The sequence below is a fragment of the Suillus discolor genome (assembly GCF_016758755.1).
Source record: "Suillus discolor strain FC423 chromosome Unknown F5147scaffold_22, whole genome shotgun sequence".
Taxonomy (NCBI): Eukaryota; Fungi; Basidiomycota; class Agaricomycetes; order Boletales; family Suillaceae; genus Suillus; species Suillus discolor.
The window spans coordinates 457,232-473,460 of NW_024541269.1; the positions used below are offsets into that span (position 1 = coordinate 457,232).

General features: G+C 47.7%; 6 protein-coding genes across 6 annotated transcripts; 4 read left to right on the plus strand and 2 right to left on the minus strand.

Moving 5' to 3' along the window:
- Positions 1–442: 442 nt before the first annotated feature.
- Positions 443–1,592, plus strand: F5147DRAFT_745412 (NADP-dependent oxidoreductase domain-containing protein; the record flags this gene model as incomplete). The annotated part of the gene is made up of 8 exons (XM_041439747.1): positions 443–522; positions 571–662; positions 722–806; positions 842–976; positions 1,032–1,098; positions 1,158–1,286; positions 1,336–1,385; positions 1,436–1,592. 8 exons carry the CDS (start codon positions 443–445, stop codon positions 1,590–1,592), a joined length of 795 nt encoding a protein of 264 aa, XP_041293829.1.
- Positions 1,593–2,711: 1,119 nt separating this feature from the next.
- On the minus strand, positions 2,712–5,120 carry F5147DRAFT_836501 (RING-5 domain-containing protein). Its single transcript, XM_041444003.1, has 9 exons — positions 4,999–5,120; positions 4,776–4,948; positions 4,508–4,703; positions 3,877–4,456; positions 3,777–3,826; positions 3,364–3,724; positions 3,193–3,292; positions 2,876–3,137; positions 2,712–2,820 (listed from the first exon to the last, which is right to left on the minus strand). Exons 1-8 carry the CDS (start codon positions 5,075–5,077, stop codon positions 3,036–3,038), a joined length of 1,641 nt encoding a protein of 546 aa, XP_041293830.1. The 5' UTR covers positions 5,078–5,120; the 3' UTR covers positions 2,712–2,820; positions 2,876–3,035.
- A 174-nt stretch (positions 5,121–5,294) lies between these two features.
- Positions 5,295–7,766, plus strand: F5147DRAFT_691039 (lysyl-tRNA synthetase; the record flags this gene model as incomplete). The annotated part of the gene is made up of 10 exons (XM_041437112.1): positions 5,295–5,472; positions 5,535–5,658; positions 5,707–5,978; positions 6,027–6,834; positions 6,884–6,934; positions 6,983–7,031; positions 7,088–7,245; positions 7,304–7,365; positions 7,419–7,498; positions 7,549–7,766. Coding segments are annotated over 10 exons (1,877 nt in total), but the record flags the coding sequence as incomplete, so codon positions are not given.
- F5147DRAFT_691040 (uncharacterized protein) lies at positions 7,767–9,085 on the minus strand. Its single transcript, XM_041437113.1, has 7 exons — positions 8,690–9,085; positions 8,592–8,621; positions 8,454–8,534; positions 8,391–8,402; positions 8,225–8,314; positions 7,955–8,173; positions 7,767–7,906 (listed from the first exon to the last, which is right to left on the minus strand). Exons 1-7 carry the CDS (start codon positions 8,846–8,848, stop codon positions 7,892–7,894), a joined length of 606 nt encoding a protein of 201 aa, XP_041293832.1. The 5' UTR covers positions 8,849–9,085; the 3' UTR covers positions 7,767–7,891.
- A 1,941-nt stretch (positions 9,086–11,026) lies between these two features.
- F5147DRAFT_142656 (G-protein alpha subunit) lies at positions 11,027–13,698 on the plus strand. The gene is made up of 13 exons (XM_041428250.1): positions 11,027–11,321; positions 11,379–11,424; positions 11,490–12,069; positions 12,118–12,170; positions 12,226–12,341; positions 12,473–12,503; positions 12,622–12,665; positions 12,719–12,832; positions 12,890–12,939; positions 12,992–13,106; positions 13,172–13,189; positions 13,244–13,277; positions 13,329–13,698. The coding sequence occupies exons 1-13, from the start codon at positions 11,178–11,180 to the stop codon at positions 13,376–13,378; spliced, it is 1,395 nt and encodes a 464-aa protein (XP_041293833.1). The 5' UTR covers positions 11,027–11,177; the 3' UTR covers positions 13,379–13,698.
- Positions 13,699–14,221: 523 nt separating this feature from the next.
- On the plus strand, positions 14,222–16,016 carry F5147DRAFT_691060 (kinase-like domain-containing protein). The gene is made up of 6 exons (XM_041437114.1): positions 14,222–14,636; positions 14,684–14,926; positions 14,983–15,165; positions 15,216–15,290; positions 15,345–15,566; positions 15,617–16,016. Exons 1-6 carry the CDS (start codon positions 14,289–14,291, stop codon positions 15,938–15,940), a joined length of 1,395 nt encoding a protein of 464 aa, XP_041293834.1. The 5' UTR covers positions 14,222–14,288; the 3' UTR covers positions 15,941–16,016.
- Positions 16,017–16,229: the final 213 nt, after the last annotated feature.

The following is a 16,229-nucleotide window of genomic DNA, read 5'->3' on the forward strand; positions in this document are numbered from 1 at the left end:
CCTCCACCTGCGCTTCATCTTCGGCAGGGGTGGTTCTGACAGCCGGCCACGAGCGTACACAAAGCCAGGAAGGGGCATCAGTTGGAGCATTCAGGAGCGCGAGCAAGTCGGTCTCATTGTCTTCCTTCAAGCCTTTAGTATGCAGGTCTCACGTTGAGCCTGCTTGCTTGACATAGTGAGCTGCCTTCGCGAAGTTCGCGTCAACGTTTCAACTCCAGTATGAAGAGGCTGGCTTCCGTGTAAGCTGTGCGTATAACATTCATACTAAGCGGAGTCTCAAGCACGCCGTACGTTTCGGACTCGCATAAATAGCTAGCTCTTTCCTTATCTTTATCCCTCCAGATCTAAATCATGGTTGAAACAGTTACACTCTCTGATGGTGAGTTTTCGTCATCATAGGTCCACGTAGTATCTTATCAACACAAATCGTTTAGGCCACACCATGCCCGCTATTGGGCTTGGTGTCTCCTTGAACAATGAATGCGCGGAAGCTTGCAGGGTTGCCCTTCAAAATGGTTACCGGTAGGTATTGCACATCAATCAAAGTTACAAACTCAGTTGGATTATTAGGATGATCGATGGGGCCCGGTACTACGAGAATGAAGTTCAAGTTGGTGTTGGGGTAGGGAAAAGTGGCGTTAAACGCGAAGACGTCTTTATCAGTGAGGATAAGCTCCTGGACATCAACCTCTCCCATATCTGATCCTCTTTGTTACGGTAGCTTCGAAGGTCTTCCATACGGATTACACCTATGATGGCGCGACGGCTGCTTTGAAAGACTCGATCGCGAACCTTGGATCTTGCAAGTCTTACCTTCCTAATAATATATATGGCTCACAAGACAGGTACTAGCGTATTATGATTTATACCTGACCCACAGCGCTACTGGAGGCAAGGACGCACGTCTTGCCGCCTACAGGGCTCTTTTGGACGGCAAGGCGAGCGGGATGATCAAATCTGTCGGTGTCTCCAATTAGTAAGTATCACCACCCATAGGTACCCTCTCGGCTGACAGTTACACATTTACACAGCTCAGCAAAGCACATAGAAGAGATTCGTGAAGCTGGTCTAGAAATTCCCGTTGTGAACCAAATAGAGGTGAGCAATTCTACAATTGGCTCATACAACCATTGCGAGGAAGCTGAAATTGTCACCAGTTACATCCGTTCTGCCAGCAAAAAGCCATTGTCGAATATTGTAGGAAGAACAACATCGTTGTCCAGGCCTACTCCCCTCTCGTGCGTGGTGCTCTCGATAACCAAGTCATCCAGGAGCTCTCTACAAAGGTGACCACATACTGTATCTGGTTGCGTCATGAAGTTTGACGTGTTGTAGTACTCCAAAGGTCCTGCTCAAATTCTTGTTAGGTGGTCTTTGCAACGAGGGTGAGTGGCACAATTGGTATGTGCCAATATTCTTATTTGGTGCCACCTAGATTTGTGCCTTTACCCAAATCCTCGCAGCCCGAACGTATCATATCCAACGGCCAAGTATTTGGTTGGGAAATTGAACCTACGGACATGGCAAAGCTTGACGCGTTGGACCGCGGGAAGGAGGGCGCAATCACCTGGAATCCAGTCGAGGTCGATTAAGGATTCAGGTCAGCCACCTCAGGGCTGCCTCCTTGATTTAGGCAGCGATGTACTAGTACGAACAAAGAACCCGATTGCTTTGTTCGCGAACATGCAATATAACAACGTTCAAGCACATAACAGAAAAGTACCACAACCGCTACACTGACAACGATAGAAGTCGACAGGAGGTCAACAAGAGGAAAGATGTCTAACGGACGAAAGTACATTGTAACCCCCTCGCAGCAATTAAATATTATTGCCGAAAGTCATGAGTCTCCGGCGAATGTCTGATAGGCGTTGTTTTCTTGTCGAGAGCGATGCTCGTTTCTGAGCAGCGGAAGGGTCTTCGCTGACCAACTCATTTATACGCTCAGAGAAATTGGACCCAGATGCAACATCTGTCAGCAAGCTTGTAAGAAGGCTCTGCGACAGTTGTTCCGCCAAGGCATGGTGGAGAGCATACTCGATCGTCAGAGGAAGCTGTCGGGGAATAAACATGTTGAAACACAGACGATAAGCAACTCTCACCTTGTAATAATTATATAATATAAAGCGGTTGAGTAGGGTTATGTAATGACTGGACATTGAAAATCACCTCAGTAACGTAGTCAGCCAAGATCGTTTATCGTTCACCTTCGTTCACCTGCCAGTGTTGTAATTCAAATCGCTCATTATTTATCAGCCTGTTGGCTGTGATTTGAACCTCCTTTGCCAGTTTCATAGTGTGCACTGTGCAACTGTGTATGTCCACGGCATCAAGCATCCTCCTTGCACTCATCATCTCTGCAAATATCATGAGGTAATACCCAGAATGACTTGGACAGTGCAGCTTTCTACCCCAAGCTCTCAGAAAGATCACGGACACATCTATCGTGCCCTTTTCAACTGAAATTCGGGTAATGTTCAACGAAGAATTTTGAGTCTCAATTCCAGTGCCACCCTGGATCATCACCATCGTCCACAGTTATAAGGTTGCGTTTGCGTTATTCAAGCCCACAGGGTACTCTCACAAGATCGCTATTGAGGCCATGCGTAATGCTATTAACATGGCTGTCATGGCAGACCAAGCCAGACACCAGCTATATAAGTAACACCACGATGTCAGCCCAAAGGACATCAGCCCCTCCATGTAACTATCAGTACCGAACGGTATTGAATTCAAGTGCACGAGGCTTGACTTCAGGAGTTATCTGAAAACTTTGAACGGGGATAACCTCAACTATCGTCGCTGGACCCTCCATTAAAGGTCTGAACTAGGTCTTAGCAAGTTTCTGCTTAATTCTTAATATTACGCTTCGCAGTCCAGATAATGTCCAAGAAATACAGTGATTTAACGATGTTGGATATCTTAAAGGTAGGGCAAGTGTGGAAGGGGAATGATGAAATTGTGCTAAGTTGGAGAGGTGCAAGTAGGGGAAATTGTAGTGCGCAATCTCAGTGTCAGGGAAGAATGGCTGGCATCTACTCAAACCCCTCTACCGCAATATTCCACTTCCAGCGCCCTTCCGCAAAACCATTTGAAGTATCCTCCAATAGTATCTCGTTGCGTTTCGCGACATAGACCTGAAGAGTGAACAAGGATGAGCATGTAATAGTAACACGTATAGAAACAGCGCACCGTCTTATCAGTCACCTTCTGCCGCAAAGTCGAGATTGTTTCTGGATCAATTGGTGATTCAAGCAGCTCCGATAAATCCTCGACCGCTTTTTCCAGATCCCTACAAAAAACGATTAAACAGATCCGTAGAATATGATGGAGCGGAGGTGAAATCCAGATCGAATGTCTTACCTCTGATTATCCTCGAACAGTTCTTTCTCATTTCCCTTGTCCAGATAAAACGCCATTGCGTACGTCCATTTTAGCGTGGCGCGACATCGTTCTGCCTCTTCTACAGCACGCTTCATGAATTGCACCTCAATCCAAGTGAGCGAGGACGTTATTTGCATCTCCTCCATCTTCTTCTCGGTCTTATTGTACATCTCGACAGATAGTTTTGCGGACTGCTCATGATTCGCCCACCGGTTGTAGTAGTGGAGGTAACGCTCCAGGGAAGCACGGGACTTGGACTGCGCATCACGGGCGTCCACACCGGCCTTCTCATCGTAGCGATTGCACGAATACCACGCTGTGCCGTGTTCAGACCAGGGGCCTGTGTGGAACAGAATGTCAGAATAAAACGAGGCGATGTACGAGACACGAACCCATGCACACCCAGCAGAATTCATACTTGCATTTCTTGCAAGTCATGTGGCTGACAAAACAATCAGCATAGTCTCATATTTTCCGAGATGAGACACGCACTTGCAACCACCGTTTTTCTCTATAGTACTCTGGCACTTACTACATTCCTTTGTGTTACTCTTGATCCAATTTGCAGTTTCACTGTCATCCCTACACTTCTTCAACCACATCTTGGCGACGGGACAAATGACTGGGCGATGGTCACTGTCGATAGAACACCCAAAGCAGAACTTATGATTTGCACCGCAACTGACGGTTGGCACCATAGTTGTGAGGGATGAACGGGAGGAAGCAGAAGGGCACGAGACGGTGTAAGTGCATGATGGGTAAGGACAATATTTCAGGTGTGTGTTAGCACCGACAAAGTGCCGAACGAGCAATTCCTGGAATCGCTCACGAGTCCGTCCATCTTCATCCTCACCATATTTCTCTAAAGTAGACATAATGAAGGGGTCAGGTGCAACAAGTGCACAGCCTTCAGCCATGCAACGGATAGCATGCTCGCCCTCCTCACGAATCTTGGAGGTTATATATGCTGTCCAGCAGCCTGCACAGAAGGAATGGTCGCATGATAGTGAGAGGAATGACGTTTGAGAGTCGTCGAAACAAATGGGGCAAACCCAAGGTTCGGGTTTGGGAACTAGGCACGCGAGGTAAGTTGGGTCATATATATCAGTTACGAGTGACGTACCTGGTGTCAGCCGAGTTGTTCTGCGACGGCTGCCTGATGAGCGGATGGGTGCAGGACCCGTTACAGAGGGGGAGGCGCGGGAAGGGGTCGATACACCAGCCGCGACAGAAACGGAGGATGCATTGTCCATGTACTTCTCGATGAGGCGTTCCTTATTCCAATTCATGTTACGCAGCAATAAGGAAGCTGTACTTTCCTATACATCGCGAAGAAGAATTGCAGAACAGAACCATCAGTGTGAAATCAAACTGAAGACATTCATACGGACATCGACGCCGAATATGCTTGATATATGGTCCACATCAGCAGCCGAGAGCTTCTCAATTGCTTGCTGGGAGAGTGATTCATGTTCGATTTCATACGCCTTGCGGGGCGAATGTTGAGGGACTTTAAAGTCATCCGCGAACTCCATGTCCATGTCATCATCGCTGGGTGCTGAACCTGCGATGTTGTCGGCGATCGAATGAGCCACAACAAGAAGGGTAACATACCATCATCACCAGTACTGATCATGTCCTCATCATCGTAGAAAGCGTCCTCGTCGTCGGAGTAATCGTAATCAGAAGACATTGTCGTTGTTGTGGGTGATGTCGAAGGAGTTGTTTGCGGCGTGGGCCGGTCTGTATCGATTGGCATACCCTGTAAGCACTACCAAAACGGATAATCTTATTATGTAACCAACTCCCATGACTAATCGGCATTGCGGCACTGCTAAGTCATTTTTCAAGTTCCGCCTTGCGGCATTTGCGGCATTGTCACGTGATGCCTGACTCGTTTCAAGGAATTGATATGGTCCAAAAATGTTACATGCAAAGATTAAGATTCCTTACTTCTTTGCGTCAGATACCATCAAGATATCCTGTCAGACCTACACAACCTCCCATTATCTTGCTTAGAACCATGGCATCAGACAGTCCTGCAGGAACACACAAAGATCCCGTCACGGGAGAGATGATTTCCAAAACGTGCGTGACGAGTCATTAATGATCATAATCATATCTGCCCACTCACAGATCGTCGTGCACAGTGAGCTGAAGCGTCGCGAAAAGCAGCGCGAAAGGGATGCGAAGAAGGCGGACAAGGCCGCTGCCGCACCACCTCAAGCTGCATCTAAGCCTGCAGCCGCAAATGAGGATGACCTCAACCCGAATGTGGGTAATCTCTGCTAGCAATTGAGCAGTGATCCTGACACGATGTAGCAATATTTCGAGCTGCGTGCTCGTACAATCCAAAAGCTCAAGGAGACCCAGTCTCCCAATCCTTACCCGCACAAATTTCACGTCACCCAGAGCATCGCCTCTTTTGTTGAACAGTACAGCGAGGAAGGCTTGATTCCTGCTGGCAAGAAGCTCGACGACGTAATTGTTGCTCTATCCGGCCGTGTACACAATATCCGGAGTAGCGGAAACAAACTCAAGTTCTACGACCTACACGGCGAAGGCACGCAGGTACAGATTCTCGCAAACGTCCGGTAAGGTCCATCTTCAATGACAACTTGCATTTATTGAATCGTGTAAAGCGATGCAGAAAACTCGGATGAATTCATGTCTACGCAGGCACTCTTCCGCCGCGGAGACATCGTCGGTGTCACTGGCTACCCCTCGCGCAGTCAGAAAGGCGAGCTCAGCATCTCCCCCTCATCCATGGTTCTCCTCGCACCCAATCTGCACCAACTCCCATCCGCCCACTTTGGTCTTAAGGACCAGGAGACCCGATATCGCAAGCGTTACCTCGATCTCATCATGTCCCCTGGTACGCGCAACATTTTCATCACGCGCGCACGCGTGATCAATTACCTCCGCCGCTACCTTGATAACCTCGGCTTCCTCGAGGTTGAGACACCTATGACGAGCATGGTTGCAGGTGGTGCCACTGCACGTCCATTCGTGACGCATCATAATGATCTGGATTTGGACTTGTACCTCCGTGTTGCACCTGAGCTGTACCTGAAGCAGCTTACTGTCGGTGGACTCGACCGTGTGTACGAGATCGGACGTGTCTTCCGGAATGAAGGCATTGATTTGACACACAACCCTGAGTTCACTCTCTGCGAGTTTTACATGGCCTACGCGGATATGTATGACCTGATGGAAATTACGGAGAATCTTCTCGAGAGCATGGTCAAGTACCTCAACGGCGGGAGCACGATTGTGAAGTATCACCCCGAGGGCAAGGATGGCAAGGAGCTCGTGATGGACTTCAAGACGCCGTGGAAGAGGTATGACATGATCGAGACGCTCGAGGAGAAGACAGGAGTCAAGTTCCCCTCTGGTGACACGCTGCACACGGCGGAGACTAACAAGTTCTTGCGAGACTTGTGTGTCAAGGTCAGTGATTTGATCTCGACCTCTGAGGAATGTCGCTGATGTGTCACAGCACAATGTTGATTGCAGTGAGCCCCGGACTAACGCCCGACTCCTTGATAAGGTCTGTCTTCTTCGGTATCTATCAACGCCGTTATTAACTCGCGCATAGCTTGTTGGAGATTTCATCGAGCCCCTGTGTATCTCTCCTGCATTCATCAGTATGTCTTACTGTCATCTCTTCTCCCCTACGCTAACCACACCTCCATATATGCAGCTGGCCACCCACAAGTCATGTCTCCCCTCGCCAAGAACCACCGCTCACGTCCTGGTCTGTGCGAGCGTTTCGAAGGCTTCATGTGCGGGAAGGAGTTTTGCAATGCGTACACTGAGTTGAATGATCCATTTGAGCAACGGTTGCGCTTCGAGGAGCAGGTAAGACGCGATCCATTATCTCATCTACTGCTTACATTTTTTTACTATCCAACTTCAGTCGCGTCAGAAGGAGCAAGGTGATGATGAAGCACAAGGTGTAGATGAAGTATTTGTTGATGCGTATGTTCTACTTCTGGCCGATTCATTACTCTTCCTAAACCCAACAAATACAGGCTTGAACATGGTCTGCCACCAACCGCAGGCTGGGGCATGGGTATCGACCGGCTCATCATGTTCCTTACTGACTCCCCCAGTACGTGTCGTCCGGTCTAATGTTACGTAGATGCTGATGGTCGTGTGCAGACATCAAGGAAGTGCTTTTGTTCCCTGCCATGAAGCCTATTGAGACGGCAGCCAATACAAGCGGAAAGGAGCCTGGCCCTGCCGGACAATTGTAATGGTAGAGCCCTTTGAGGCGATCTAAAAGTAGACGATATCATGATGGATAGAACAAATAGTTATATGTTTTGGTTGAACTCGAGGCGGAGTAACGTTCAAAAGTCACTATTATCACTCGGGTAATTTAGGGATGTTATGCAGGAAAGCAATGGTTTTCGGGTGCGTTGTAAGGTGACGCACAACTACTTACTAGGTAAATACTAAATAAGTAGACACAACTCTATGATAAATTTTATAAGTTGATCACTCAATGCTTCTCTTCCTAGCGTGCCATGAGTACACGTCAAGACTGGGACGAAAGGAAACTTACAGCAGCTTCCTGGCTAGGCTCGCTTGCCTCTGGAGACTGAGGTTGAGCAACTTCCGGTGCGACCTCTGGTTCCTCCTCCTTGGATGGCGTTGAATCAACCTCTGAGGGAGCAGAATCTGCACTCTCCTGGGAAACAGTTTCGCTCGATGCTACAGAAGTCTCTTCATCTTTAGCGACAGCTTCCTCATGCTCCTGAGCGTCCTTGGGAGAATCGGCGTCCTTCGTATAATATATAAAAACATGAGCGAGTCGGTAAGAAAACAAACGCACGAATGCCTGCTCCATCGACTGCTTGATCTCCTCACCAGAAACCTCAGTGCCTTCATCATCTTTCATTGCAGAGGGTTGCGGCTCGACATGCTATGCAAAGCGCCGTGAACACACGTAACTTCCGTTAAAAAACAGTAGCATTACAATATCAATTTCGTATGCTTACATCACTGGCGTCCTGTGCAGTTCCCGTGAGTTATTTACTGAACATAACAAAAGATGGACATACACTCCGGTGTGCGTTGTGACTGTGCTCCGACTCATGGGCATGGGTAGTCTTGCGCGTAGATGGCGACAAGAGATAGAGCACCTAAAACCATCCCTTAGACTTGCTTTCGATGTAAAAAAGACGCGTCTGGAAACCTACCGCAGGACCAAATACCAAAGCCGAGCCAATCTGAAGATTTCAATGCAAAAAATGATTTATTTTACTCAGACTAACGGGGGCATCGCAAGAGCACGCACCATCCATGGTGTATCACTCCCGTAGTTGCCATGAGATGCATGTGGGGCAGCGGAAGCCATCGTACGTCTGCTAAATGCCGCAAACGATGAGCGTACGTTGTGGTTCGCTCTCATTCCGGAACGGAGGAAGGAGAAAGCATGTTGGACAGGACGAGACATTTCAGTGAGGCGAACCGTAGTACAGTGACGTCAAGAGTCAGGACACTCTATGTAGTATTAAGTTGTGCGACACAAGCAAACGAAGCGCGAACTGTAACGCGTGAACGAGCGGACTCGGAGAACTTATGTGACGTTGAGGTGGTGTGAACTTTCACGGATAAGACCGGAATCCCGTCTCCTCAAGTTATCGTCCCGAGGTTGTCCCGAGGCGAAGACGAGAAATACTACTCACCCCCAGGTGGAAGAGAATGGATAACCATCATAAGGAAGAATGTCATATCGCGGGGTGACCTGAATTACTTTCGTATATAGCTTGAATTCACAACACGAATATTTTTTTCTACTGACAAAGTCCAAGTGATACACTGGCAGCCCTTGAATGTGACAAAACCGAATTCTGTGTATGGTAGCATCTTGTAACGAGATCAGGGAACGGGGCTCGTCGACCATTATTTCCGCACGCCGTCGGCGAACGTTTGGAAGCGTCTGACAAACCGACAAGCTGATCTCGTTTGCAGCACTTCCTGAACCTCGGATCGAATATTGAGATGGGTGTGCATCGTGAGACTGCAATCGAATATGCTTCATATACCCTCGGGCTTCGAGGCGCTATAATCGCGTCTGAGTTGACAGACAAAATAGACTAGATTGGTTTGGACTTTGAAAGGCATTTGCGAACAATATTCTATATAAAAAACAAAACCATAGAACGTTGGAATGTCAATAATGCGGAATTTGTGGCAATGTGAAGATACCGTTACAGCGCTTGACGACGAAGAGTCGACCACGTAGAAGATACGAGGACGTTAGCAGCAACGCGAATGGCTGAAGTCGAGCTTTCTCGAGAGTCGACAAGATCGTATGTCAACCATGTAATTCACGCACGGGTTGCAGTGATAAGTCGCACACATATGAGTCCAAAAAGAAGTTTGGGTTGGACATGAATCGCGGTTGTTCCTCATTGGAATCAATGGAATGGGCGCCAGATAATGAACTCGAATGAAGTGCGGTGTCACAGTTTCACTTCTGAGTGTGGTCGATTATATTGTATTAGTTTTATTCGAACCTGCGGATAGTCATCCAATTGTTGACCCTATTATGGGAGATCTTGGGACATACAGAATGCGAGTTATTCGCTTGAAGAACTATTTTTAGCACTCGAAGCAGTGTATTTCGTGCGACAAATGAAGTAAATACTCACATGGTGATGTTTTGTAGACTTGTCGTGGTGTACGATGGGTGATTGATGCTTCTTAGACAATTGCACTGTACTACACAAGACGGCGCCCTTAGAGAAGAACAATAAGCATATGGATGCATGCGAAACTTGGAGGTCTGAACCTAAATATCTGATGCCGCTCAAGCGTCGAGTCACTGAGGCTGCGTGCTGTGGCCATTATTAATTGTGGGATCGTTCATCCGTCAACCGAAAATAAACCACAAGTCCAAGAGACGGTGGTCGTGTCCCGTGGCAGCTACTGCCGCGTATTGTCTGTCCACCATACATACCATAATGTCTACGTTGTTCGGCAGTCTGAGCCGTAGTCCATCAACAACGGATCTCCAGTGCACGGATCTTATGGAGAGTGACAGGAGGATAGGAAAGGCGTCATCAAAGAGGCAGTAGCTATGCTGTTAATTTCGGATAGTCGTATTGAAGATGACTGATCCTGGCCAGCGTGATTATTATCTGCAGCAAATTTAGAAAAGTGCGATTGCACCTTTGGGAAGCACAGCATGAATCGCAACGTTACTACTCGTGTCTTTGATTTGTGACAACCTCGTTCACAGAATATGCCCGTATGATACTATATGATGCCAGTTGCATATCTTGTAGCACATGCTAAGTGTTCTGCGGTTGCCACAGTGAGTCGGTGATGGCCGCCGGGTGGAGCTGAGGATCCACAGGCACTGACCTAAGGGCTTATGGAACGCTTCAACTCCGTCGGGAAAAGCAGCTACTGCAACATGAGCCACCATCAGCATAGCCTCAGTGATCACCCGTGCTCTCGGATATGATCAAAGTCACGAGTGCGTTCCCTCGAAAGATGTGATGTTATTGGACTAAAAAGTCAGTTCAGTACCAAAAGCCATCACGATAGTGACTTGTCAAGGTGTATAAGGGAATAAAGGACGGTTTGCTGTAAGGTGTTTCCATAGCTTACCTAAACAACGATAGTTTGATGGGACTGGAAGTATTACTTTGATCTTCGTTGCCCAAATTCCTGTACTAGTGTACATACGTGGGATATTAGCCCTGTCAGGCATGCCGCAATCGACCTTCTCCTCCACCGTTCGCATCTCAAGTTGAAAGTGCTCAAACCGAAGAATGACCAAACGACCGGGTCATGCCCATTCCACCTCCGAACCAATCCTAATGCAGACCTTCGACGCCTCCAACATTGACAAGGAATACCAGTTCTACGATGAAGAGGCTGCTAGAGTCAGCCAGAAAATTGATGAGGAGCTCAAGGTTTGTACCCCATTTTCCTCTGCTTAACTAGGAACTCTTCATCATCGAAATCTGCAGAGAGACTGGGTGCGGCGCAAGGATGCTCAGAGAAGACAAGTGAAGGGTACGTTCTGTCGAGGAACACTACCCACTCCGAGTTGACTTAAACGTATGTATGTAATCATACAGTCATGCTTCTTGGCCAGGCAGAATCCGGAAAATCAACACTCCAGAAGCAATTCCAGTTGTACTACGCCCAACATGCCCTCGATCATGAACGTCCCCTATGGCGTCCGGTTGTATATTTCAACATACTCAAGGCTGTTCGAATGATCCTAGACGAGCTAGACCACGAACTCAACAACCTTTCGATTGATGATTCGTTGGAGGGCCAGGCTGTCGCACATTCCCTAGCCCCCTTGGGTGATCTGAGCGAGGAATTCTCCGGGCTGCGTACTAAGTTGGTGCCTCTGGTTGCAATGGAGGACTCGCTGGCATCGGAACTCAGCGGCGGAGTCGCTGTGACCGGCGGCCGAACTGGTGTATATGTTCGTGCAGGATGGCAGGCCCTTGTCACCCCTTTATCGCCCAACCGGAGTCGTGCGCTTCCTGGTACTGGCGGACTTTCTCCCGCTGTTGCTCAGGTGACCAGCCTGGCTTCGAGGACGCTCATTTCTGTTCAAAATGAGGTAGATGAGCTCTGGAAGCACCCGGCCGTTCGGATACTCCTCAACAACAGGCGAATCAGGCTTGATGAGTCTGCACCATTGTACGTCCCATCTGTACCTTGAGTGTTGTTTGTTGACTGTCCTCGCAGCTTCCTGGACAGCATCAAACGTGTCGCGCAGCCTGATTACCTTCCCTCAACAGGTAAGTGCATATTTGTTCTGAAATTGTTTACAAACGTTGAATGCGTCTGATCTAGCCGATCTTCTCAACGTTAGACTACAAACGCTCGGTGTGGCTGAGCATTCTTTCGATATAGAATTATGCGGCTCTAGATATAACTGGTTGATGTACGACGTCGGCGGAGCTGTACGTGTGTGCCTATTTTTCTTGTTCTATTGTTTAGCTCAACAAGGCGCCACACTCATTTTTAGCGTGGCCAGGCGAGTTCATGATATTTAATGATCTAAACAAATCTCCCGTCTGACTCCGAACCATCGCCTCAGCGCCACGCGTGGGTGCCATACTTTGACGATGGTGGGTGTTTTGCTCTGTTGCATTTGCCACCTTGCGGACACGGGCGCCGCGGAGGCGCATTCATTGTCCGCAAAAAGGAATGTTTACTAACTGACCGTGTTTCTTGGTTTCGGATTAGCAACTGCAATCATTTTTTTAGCGCCAATCAGTGCATTTGATCAAGTATGTTCTTGTGTATTCTCCCCTTGTGCTCCTATTCATTGTACCTGAAATAGTATCTTGAAGAAGATCCGCGGACAAATAGAGTGGACGACTCGTTGCAGCTATTCACAGCTATATGCTCAAACAAACTCCTGAAGAACTCGCATTTGGTTCTGATGCTAAACAAGGTTTTCATCATTTTTACAGCCTTGACTGTGTGACTGATGTGACGTGACTGTGCGCAGACTGATCTACTAAGGAAGAAGCTAGAAGCTGGGGTCAAAGTGCGGAAATAGTAAGATTTGATGATCACTTATTGGTTGGCTGTGCTCACAGCTCAACGACAGTATCACATCATACGGCGACCGCCCGAACACCTACGCCGATGTGTCAGAATATTTCAGGGCACACTTTATTCAAGTTCACAGGCGCCACGATATCAGCCGTCGAGCGTTGTATGTTGTATGTATAGATTTTTCTCGTGTCTTGAAGTAACTTTGTTCGCTAATAATTGTGTCGCCATCCAGCACTTCACCTCTATGCTGGTGAGTTTTCTGGTCATTCGAGGTTTGCACGAGACCTAATCAATATAAATTCAGGATATCCGGGCAACGCAGGACATCATAGTCAATGGTACGTTCTTACAGATGTCTGCCCTCCCAAGTGCTCATACAGATACGTCAGTGGGAGAGGCTATTATCCGATCGCACATCGCAAAGACTGGTCTCGCGTGATTCCTTCCTAGTTGACATTTTCTGCCGAGGATATCGACATAGTACTATGTTTATCTGATTACTTTCCAACATGACACTTCCCTACCGATTAATGATACCTGATGACCTCTTTTTTCTTGCTGATTATCTTACAAACATCATCTATTGATATTCCGTCCATCATTGTCACACCTCATCTCTCAGCCTTGTTGCATATAGAATTTCATTCGGTCGTCTTCCAATTGAAAGGGTCGGTCCGATGGCATAGATGAATTTGCACACGCATTTAGCGCCAGCTGGAGTTCACTTTAGCTGCCACTCTCACGCCGCCGCATCTTTCTTGCCTGATAAGCAGTTTCAGTCCATGGTACGCCTTTTACATCCCCCAATGGTGAGGATTTTGATTGTTTTGTGATAACCAAGATCTTCATCGCCCAGTCGACTTGAGAGATCAACGATTATTGTAACCATGCAGATGATGAAATGCGCGTCTTGCGATGCGGTCCTTGAACGCGTGGATATGCAGCACCATATACGAGAACGCCATCTGCTGCCTAACAAACATGCGCGCAGAGTTCCCAGAGTCCCCAGACCCACGGTGTCATTCGGGGAATGGCAAGCCAGGGCAAGCACCCGGCCAGCTCCTGTCATCACTCGACCGGAACGCCACACATTCCAATTGGATATCCAAGACATCGTGCATGCGTTCATCGCCTTGCCGGATCAGTTGAGACAAGCGTGCAGCGAGGACGTCGAGGAACTGCCTGTTCTTGGGGTGAGTCCATCGGCGTTGCAACGGTCAGTCGGTGTCATGATTTACGCTGCCATCAGGCGCTGTATGCGTACACCTTCACGCATCTTCAACTATGCGCTCCAGAGAAACAAAGGTCGGGGTCATATTCATATTTTGGAACCAGTGGTTTGAATTCTCATGCGCGACACCAGTCTTATTGTCGAACTCGAAGACCTAAAAGTGAGGTTGATAGGAGAAGGCGATGCTTGCCTTCCAAATTTAAAGACTATGAAGGACGGGCTGGTCCACATTCTACAAAGGGTGTGCAAAACTTTAGTCAGTGGGGAGTCTACTGAATGGTATGAACAGTCACAAGTCGGAACGCACATTTGCAATACTGGCCTGATTAACGATACAAAATTACACGATCTCGACATCAACAACATAGGAACATTGATTGTTGAGCACACAACATCAGAGCCCGACAACTGGCACACTTTCTATGCCGATGACAAAGCACAGTTCATGGTTGATATCCTGCAAAATGTAAGCGTTAACTTAGAGTTCCGTAGTCGCCCTTTGACATTTGTTAGCTACTTGCGGCTCGGTCTGAAATTCTGGAAAAATATAGAAGGTATCTGGTGAATGCTGTGATCAAACTCTCCAGGAAATCTGGACGGTTCCCGCAGAGTTTGCAACTTCGTTGTATTCAGGACATAAAACGTACCGATTTTCGTGGCGGATTTGGCTTGATCTATGAAGGCAAGTTAAACAGCCGCCTTGTTGCTGTGAAAAAGGTGCTAGAGGGTAATCGTTCCCGAGAACGATTTGATAAAGTCAGTAATTTCAATTCAGACGTCTACAGAAGATCACATGTTGACATGCGTTGTAGTCGTTTTCTAACGAGGCAGTGATCTGGTATCATGTACGACATGCTAACTGTCTTCCGTTCTACGGTGTATACGTCTTTGATAACGACGCTGAGAAGACCTGGTGCCTCGTATCCCCCTGGATGAAAGATGGTCATGTTAACCACTACCTTAAGGAGCATCGTGATGCTGACAGGTATCCACTGGTAAGTACAGGTTTACTTTATACCAAGAGATCCAGCTTACGGTAGTGAAGATCCTGGATGTTGCACGGGGCCTAGAGTACCTACACTCAATGGACCCAGCAGTGACTCATCGCGACCTGAAAGGCGTAAGTGTATGCGCCTACCTCTGATTCTAGAGAGTCAAAACTTTGAATTTGCAGGTTAATATCCTGATAACGTCTTCCGGGCGTGCATGTATAGCGGATTTTGGAATTGTAAAGGCTCGAGATCCTAATAATCAAATGACCACAACATCATCCAATGTCATAGGAACCTCTCATTTTATGGCTCCAGAACTTCTTGCCGCAAATAGTGAAGCTGATCTCCAGAACTTTGACACAAGGCGGTGCGACATGTATGCGTTGGCTTGCGTCTGTTATGAGGTATGGAAACAAAATACTTCATTCGGCTTGACCTACGACAAAACTTGCAGATGTTTACTGGGAGGTGCCCGTTTCAAAACCAGCCGATCATTCAGTTAGTGCTGGCGAAAAAGCGGCCAGAGCGCCCCGGGCCACGTGACACGCACCAAGTGTTGGACGACTTTATGTGGAGTCTCATAGAAACCCTGTGGAAACATAAACCGGAAGATCGACTAACAGCAGAACAAGTGTGCAAGCACATATTGACCAGGATGGATGCTGAGGGGAAAAATACCGCGCGCCCGTCCACCGAAGTGGAGTGGAATGTAGGTTTTCTGGCTGATGCCGCCGTAACGATAGTGGCAGAAGACCCTTTCACGCTTGCGCATGCATAGAATTGAACTCGTATGTTGTACAACTGTGCTGGCAATGTATTGTTGCTTTATCTGTAAGCGCTGAGTTCAGGAGTAACCATTTAGTAGACGGAGTCAAAGACAGCGGGAGAACTCGCATATCATGGACTATACCCATTAATCAGATTCCAGCAACAGTAGATTTGAGGTAATCAATTGAATACGCTCCTGCAGGTTCTACCGAAATTTTTGCCATCAAGACAGCTACAACAATTCTGCCTGATCGATCAGAATCATGCTCATAAGCATATGCACGATATAAAAGCTGGCT

What these genes read in the sequence shown, in the direction of transcription:
- F5147DRAFT_142656 (XM_041428250.1), top strand. Translation starts at nt 11,178, where the DNA reads ATGACCAAACGACCGGGTCATGCCCATTCCACCTCCGAACCAATCCTA. An exon ending in AAATTGATGAGGAGCTCAAG is followed by an intron (nt 11,322 to 11,378) that starts GTTTGTACCCCA and finishes CGAAATCTGCAG; the next exon opens with AGAGACTGGGTGCGGCGCAA. An exon ending in ACGTCGGCGGAGCTGTACGT is followed by an intron (nt 12,342 to 12,472) that starts GTGTGCCTATTT and finishes CCATCGCCTCAG; the next exon opens with CGCCACGCGTGGGTGCCATA.
- F5147DRAFT_691040 (XM_041437113.1), bottom strand. Translation starts at nt 8,848, where the DNA reads ATGTCTCGTCCTGTCCAACATGCTTTCTCCTTCCTCCGTTCCGGAATG. An exon ending in GGAGTGATACACCATGGATG is followed by an intron (nt 8,622 to 8,689) that starts GTGCGTGCTCTT and finishes TGAAATCTTCAG; the next exon opens with ATTGGCTCGGCTTTGGTATT. An exon ending in CTTTGGTATTTGGTCCTGCG is followed by an intron (nt 8,535 to 8,591) that starts GTAGGTTTCCAG and finishes GGATGGTTTTAG; the next exon opens with GTGCTCTATCTCTTGTCGCC.
- F5147DRAFT_836501 (XM_041444003.1), bottom strand. Translation starts at nt 5,077, where the DNA reads ATGTCTTCTGATTACGATTACTCCGACGACGAGGACGCTTTCTACGAT. An exon ending in GAGAAAAACGGTGGTTGCAA is followed by an intron (nt 3,827 to 3,876) that starts GTGCGTGTCTCA and finishes TTGTTTTGTCAG; the next exon opens with CCACATGACTTGCAAGAAAT. An exon ending in ATTCTGCTGGGTGTGCATGG is followed by an intron (nt 3,725 to 3,776) that starts GTTCGTGTCTCG and finishes TGTTCCACACAG; the next exon opens with GCCCCTGGTCTGAACACGGC.
- F5147DRAFT_691060 (XM_041437114.1), top strand. Translation starts at nt 14,289, where the DNA reads ATGCGCGACACCAGTCTTATTGTCGAACTCGAAGACCTAAAAGTGAGG. An exon ending in CTCATCGCGACCTGAAAGGC is followed by an intron (nt 15,291 to 15,344) that starts GTAAGTGTATGC and finishes TTGAATTTGCAG; the next exon opens with GTTAATATCCTGATAACGTC. An exon ending in TGGCTTGCGTCTGTTATGAG is followed by an intron (nt 15,567 to 15,616) that starts GTATGGAAACAA and finishes CAAAACTTGCAG; the next exon opens with ATGTTTACTGGGAGGTGCCC.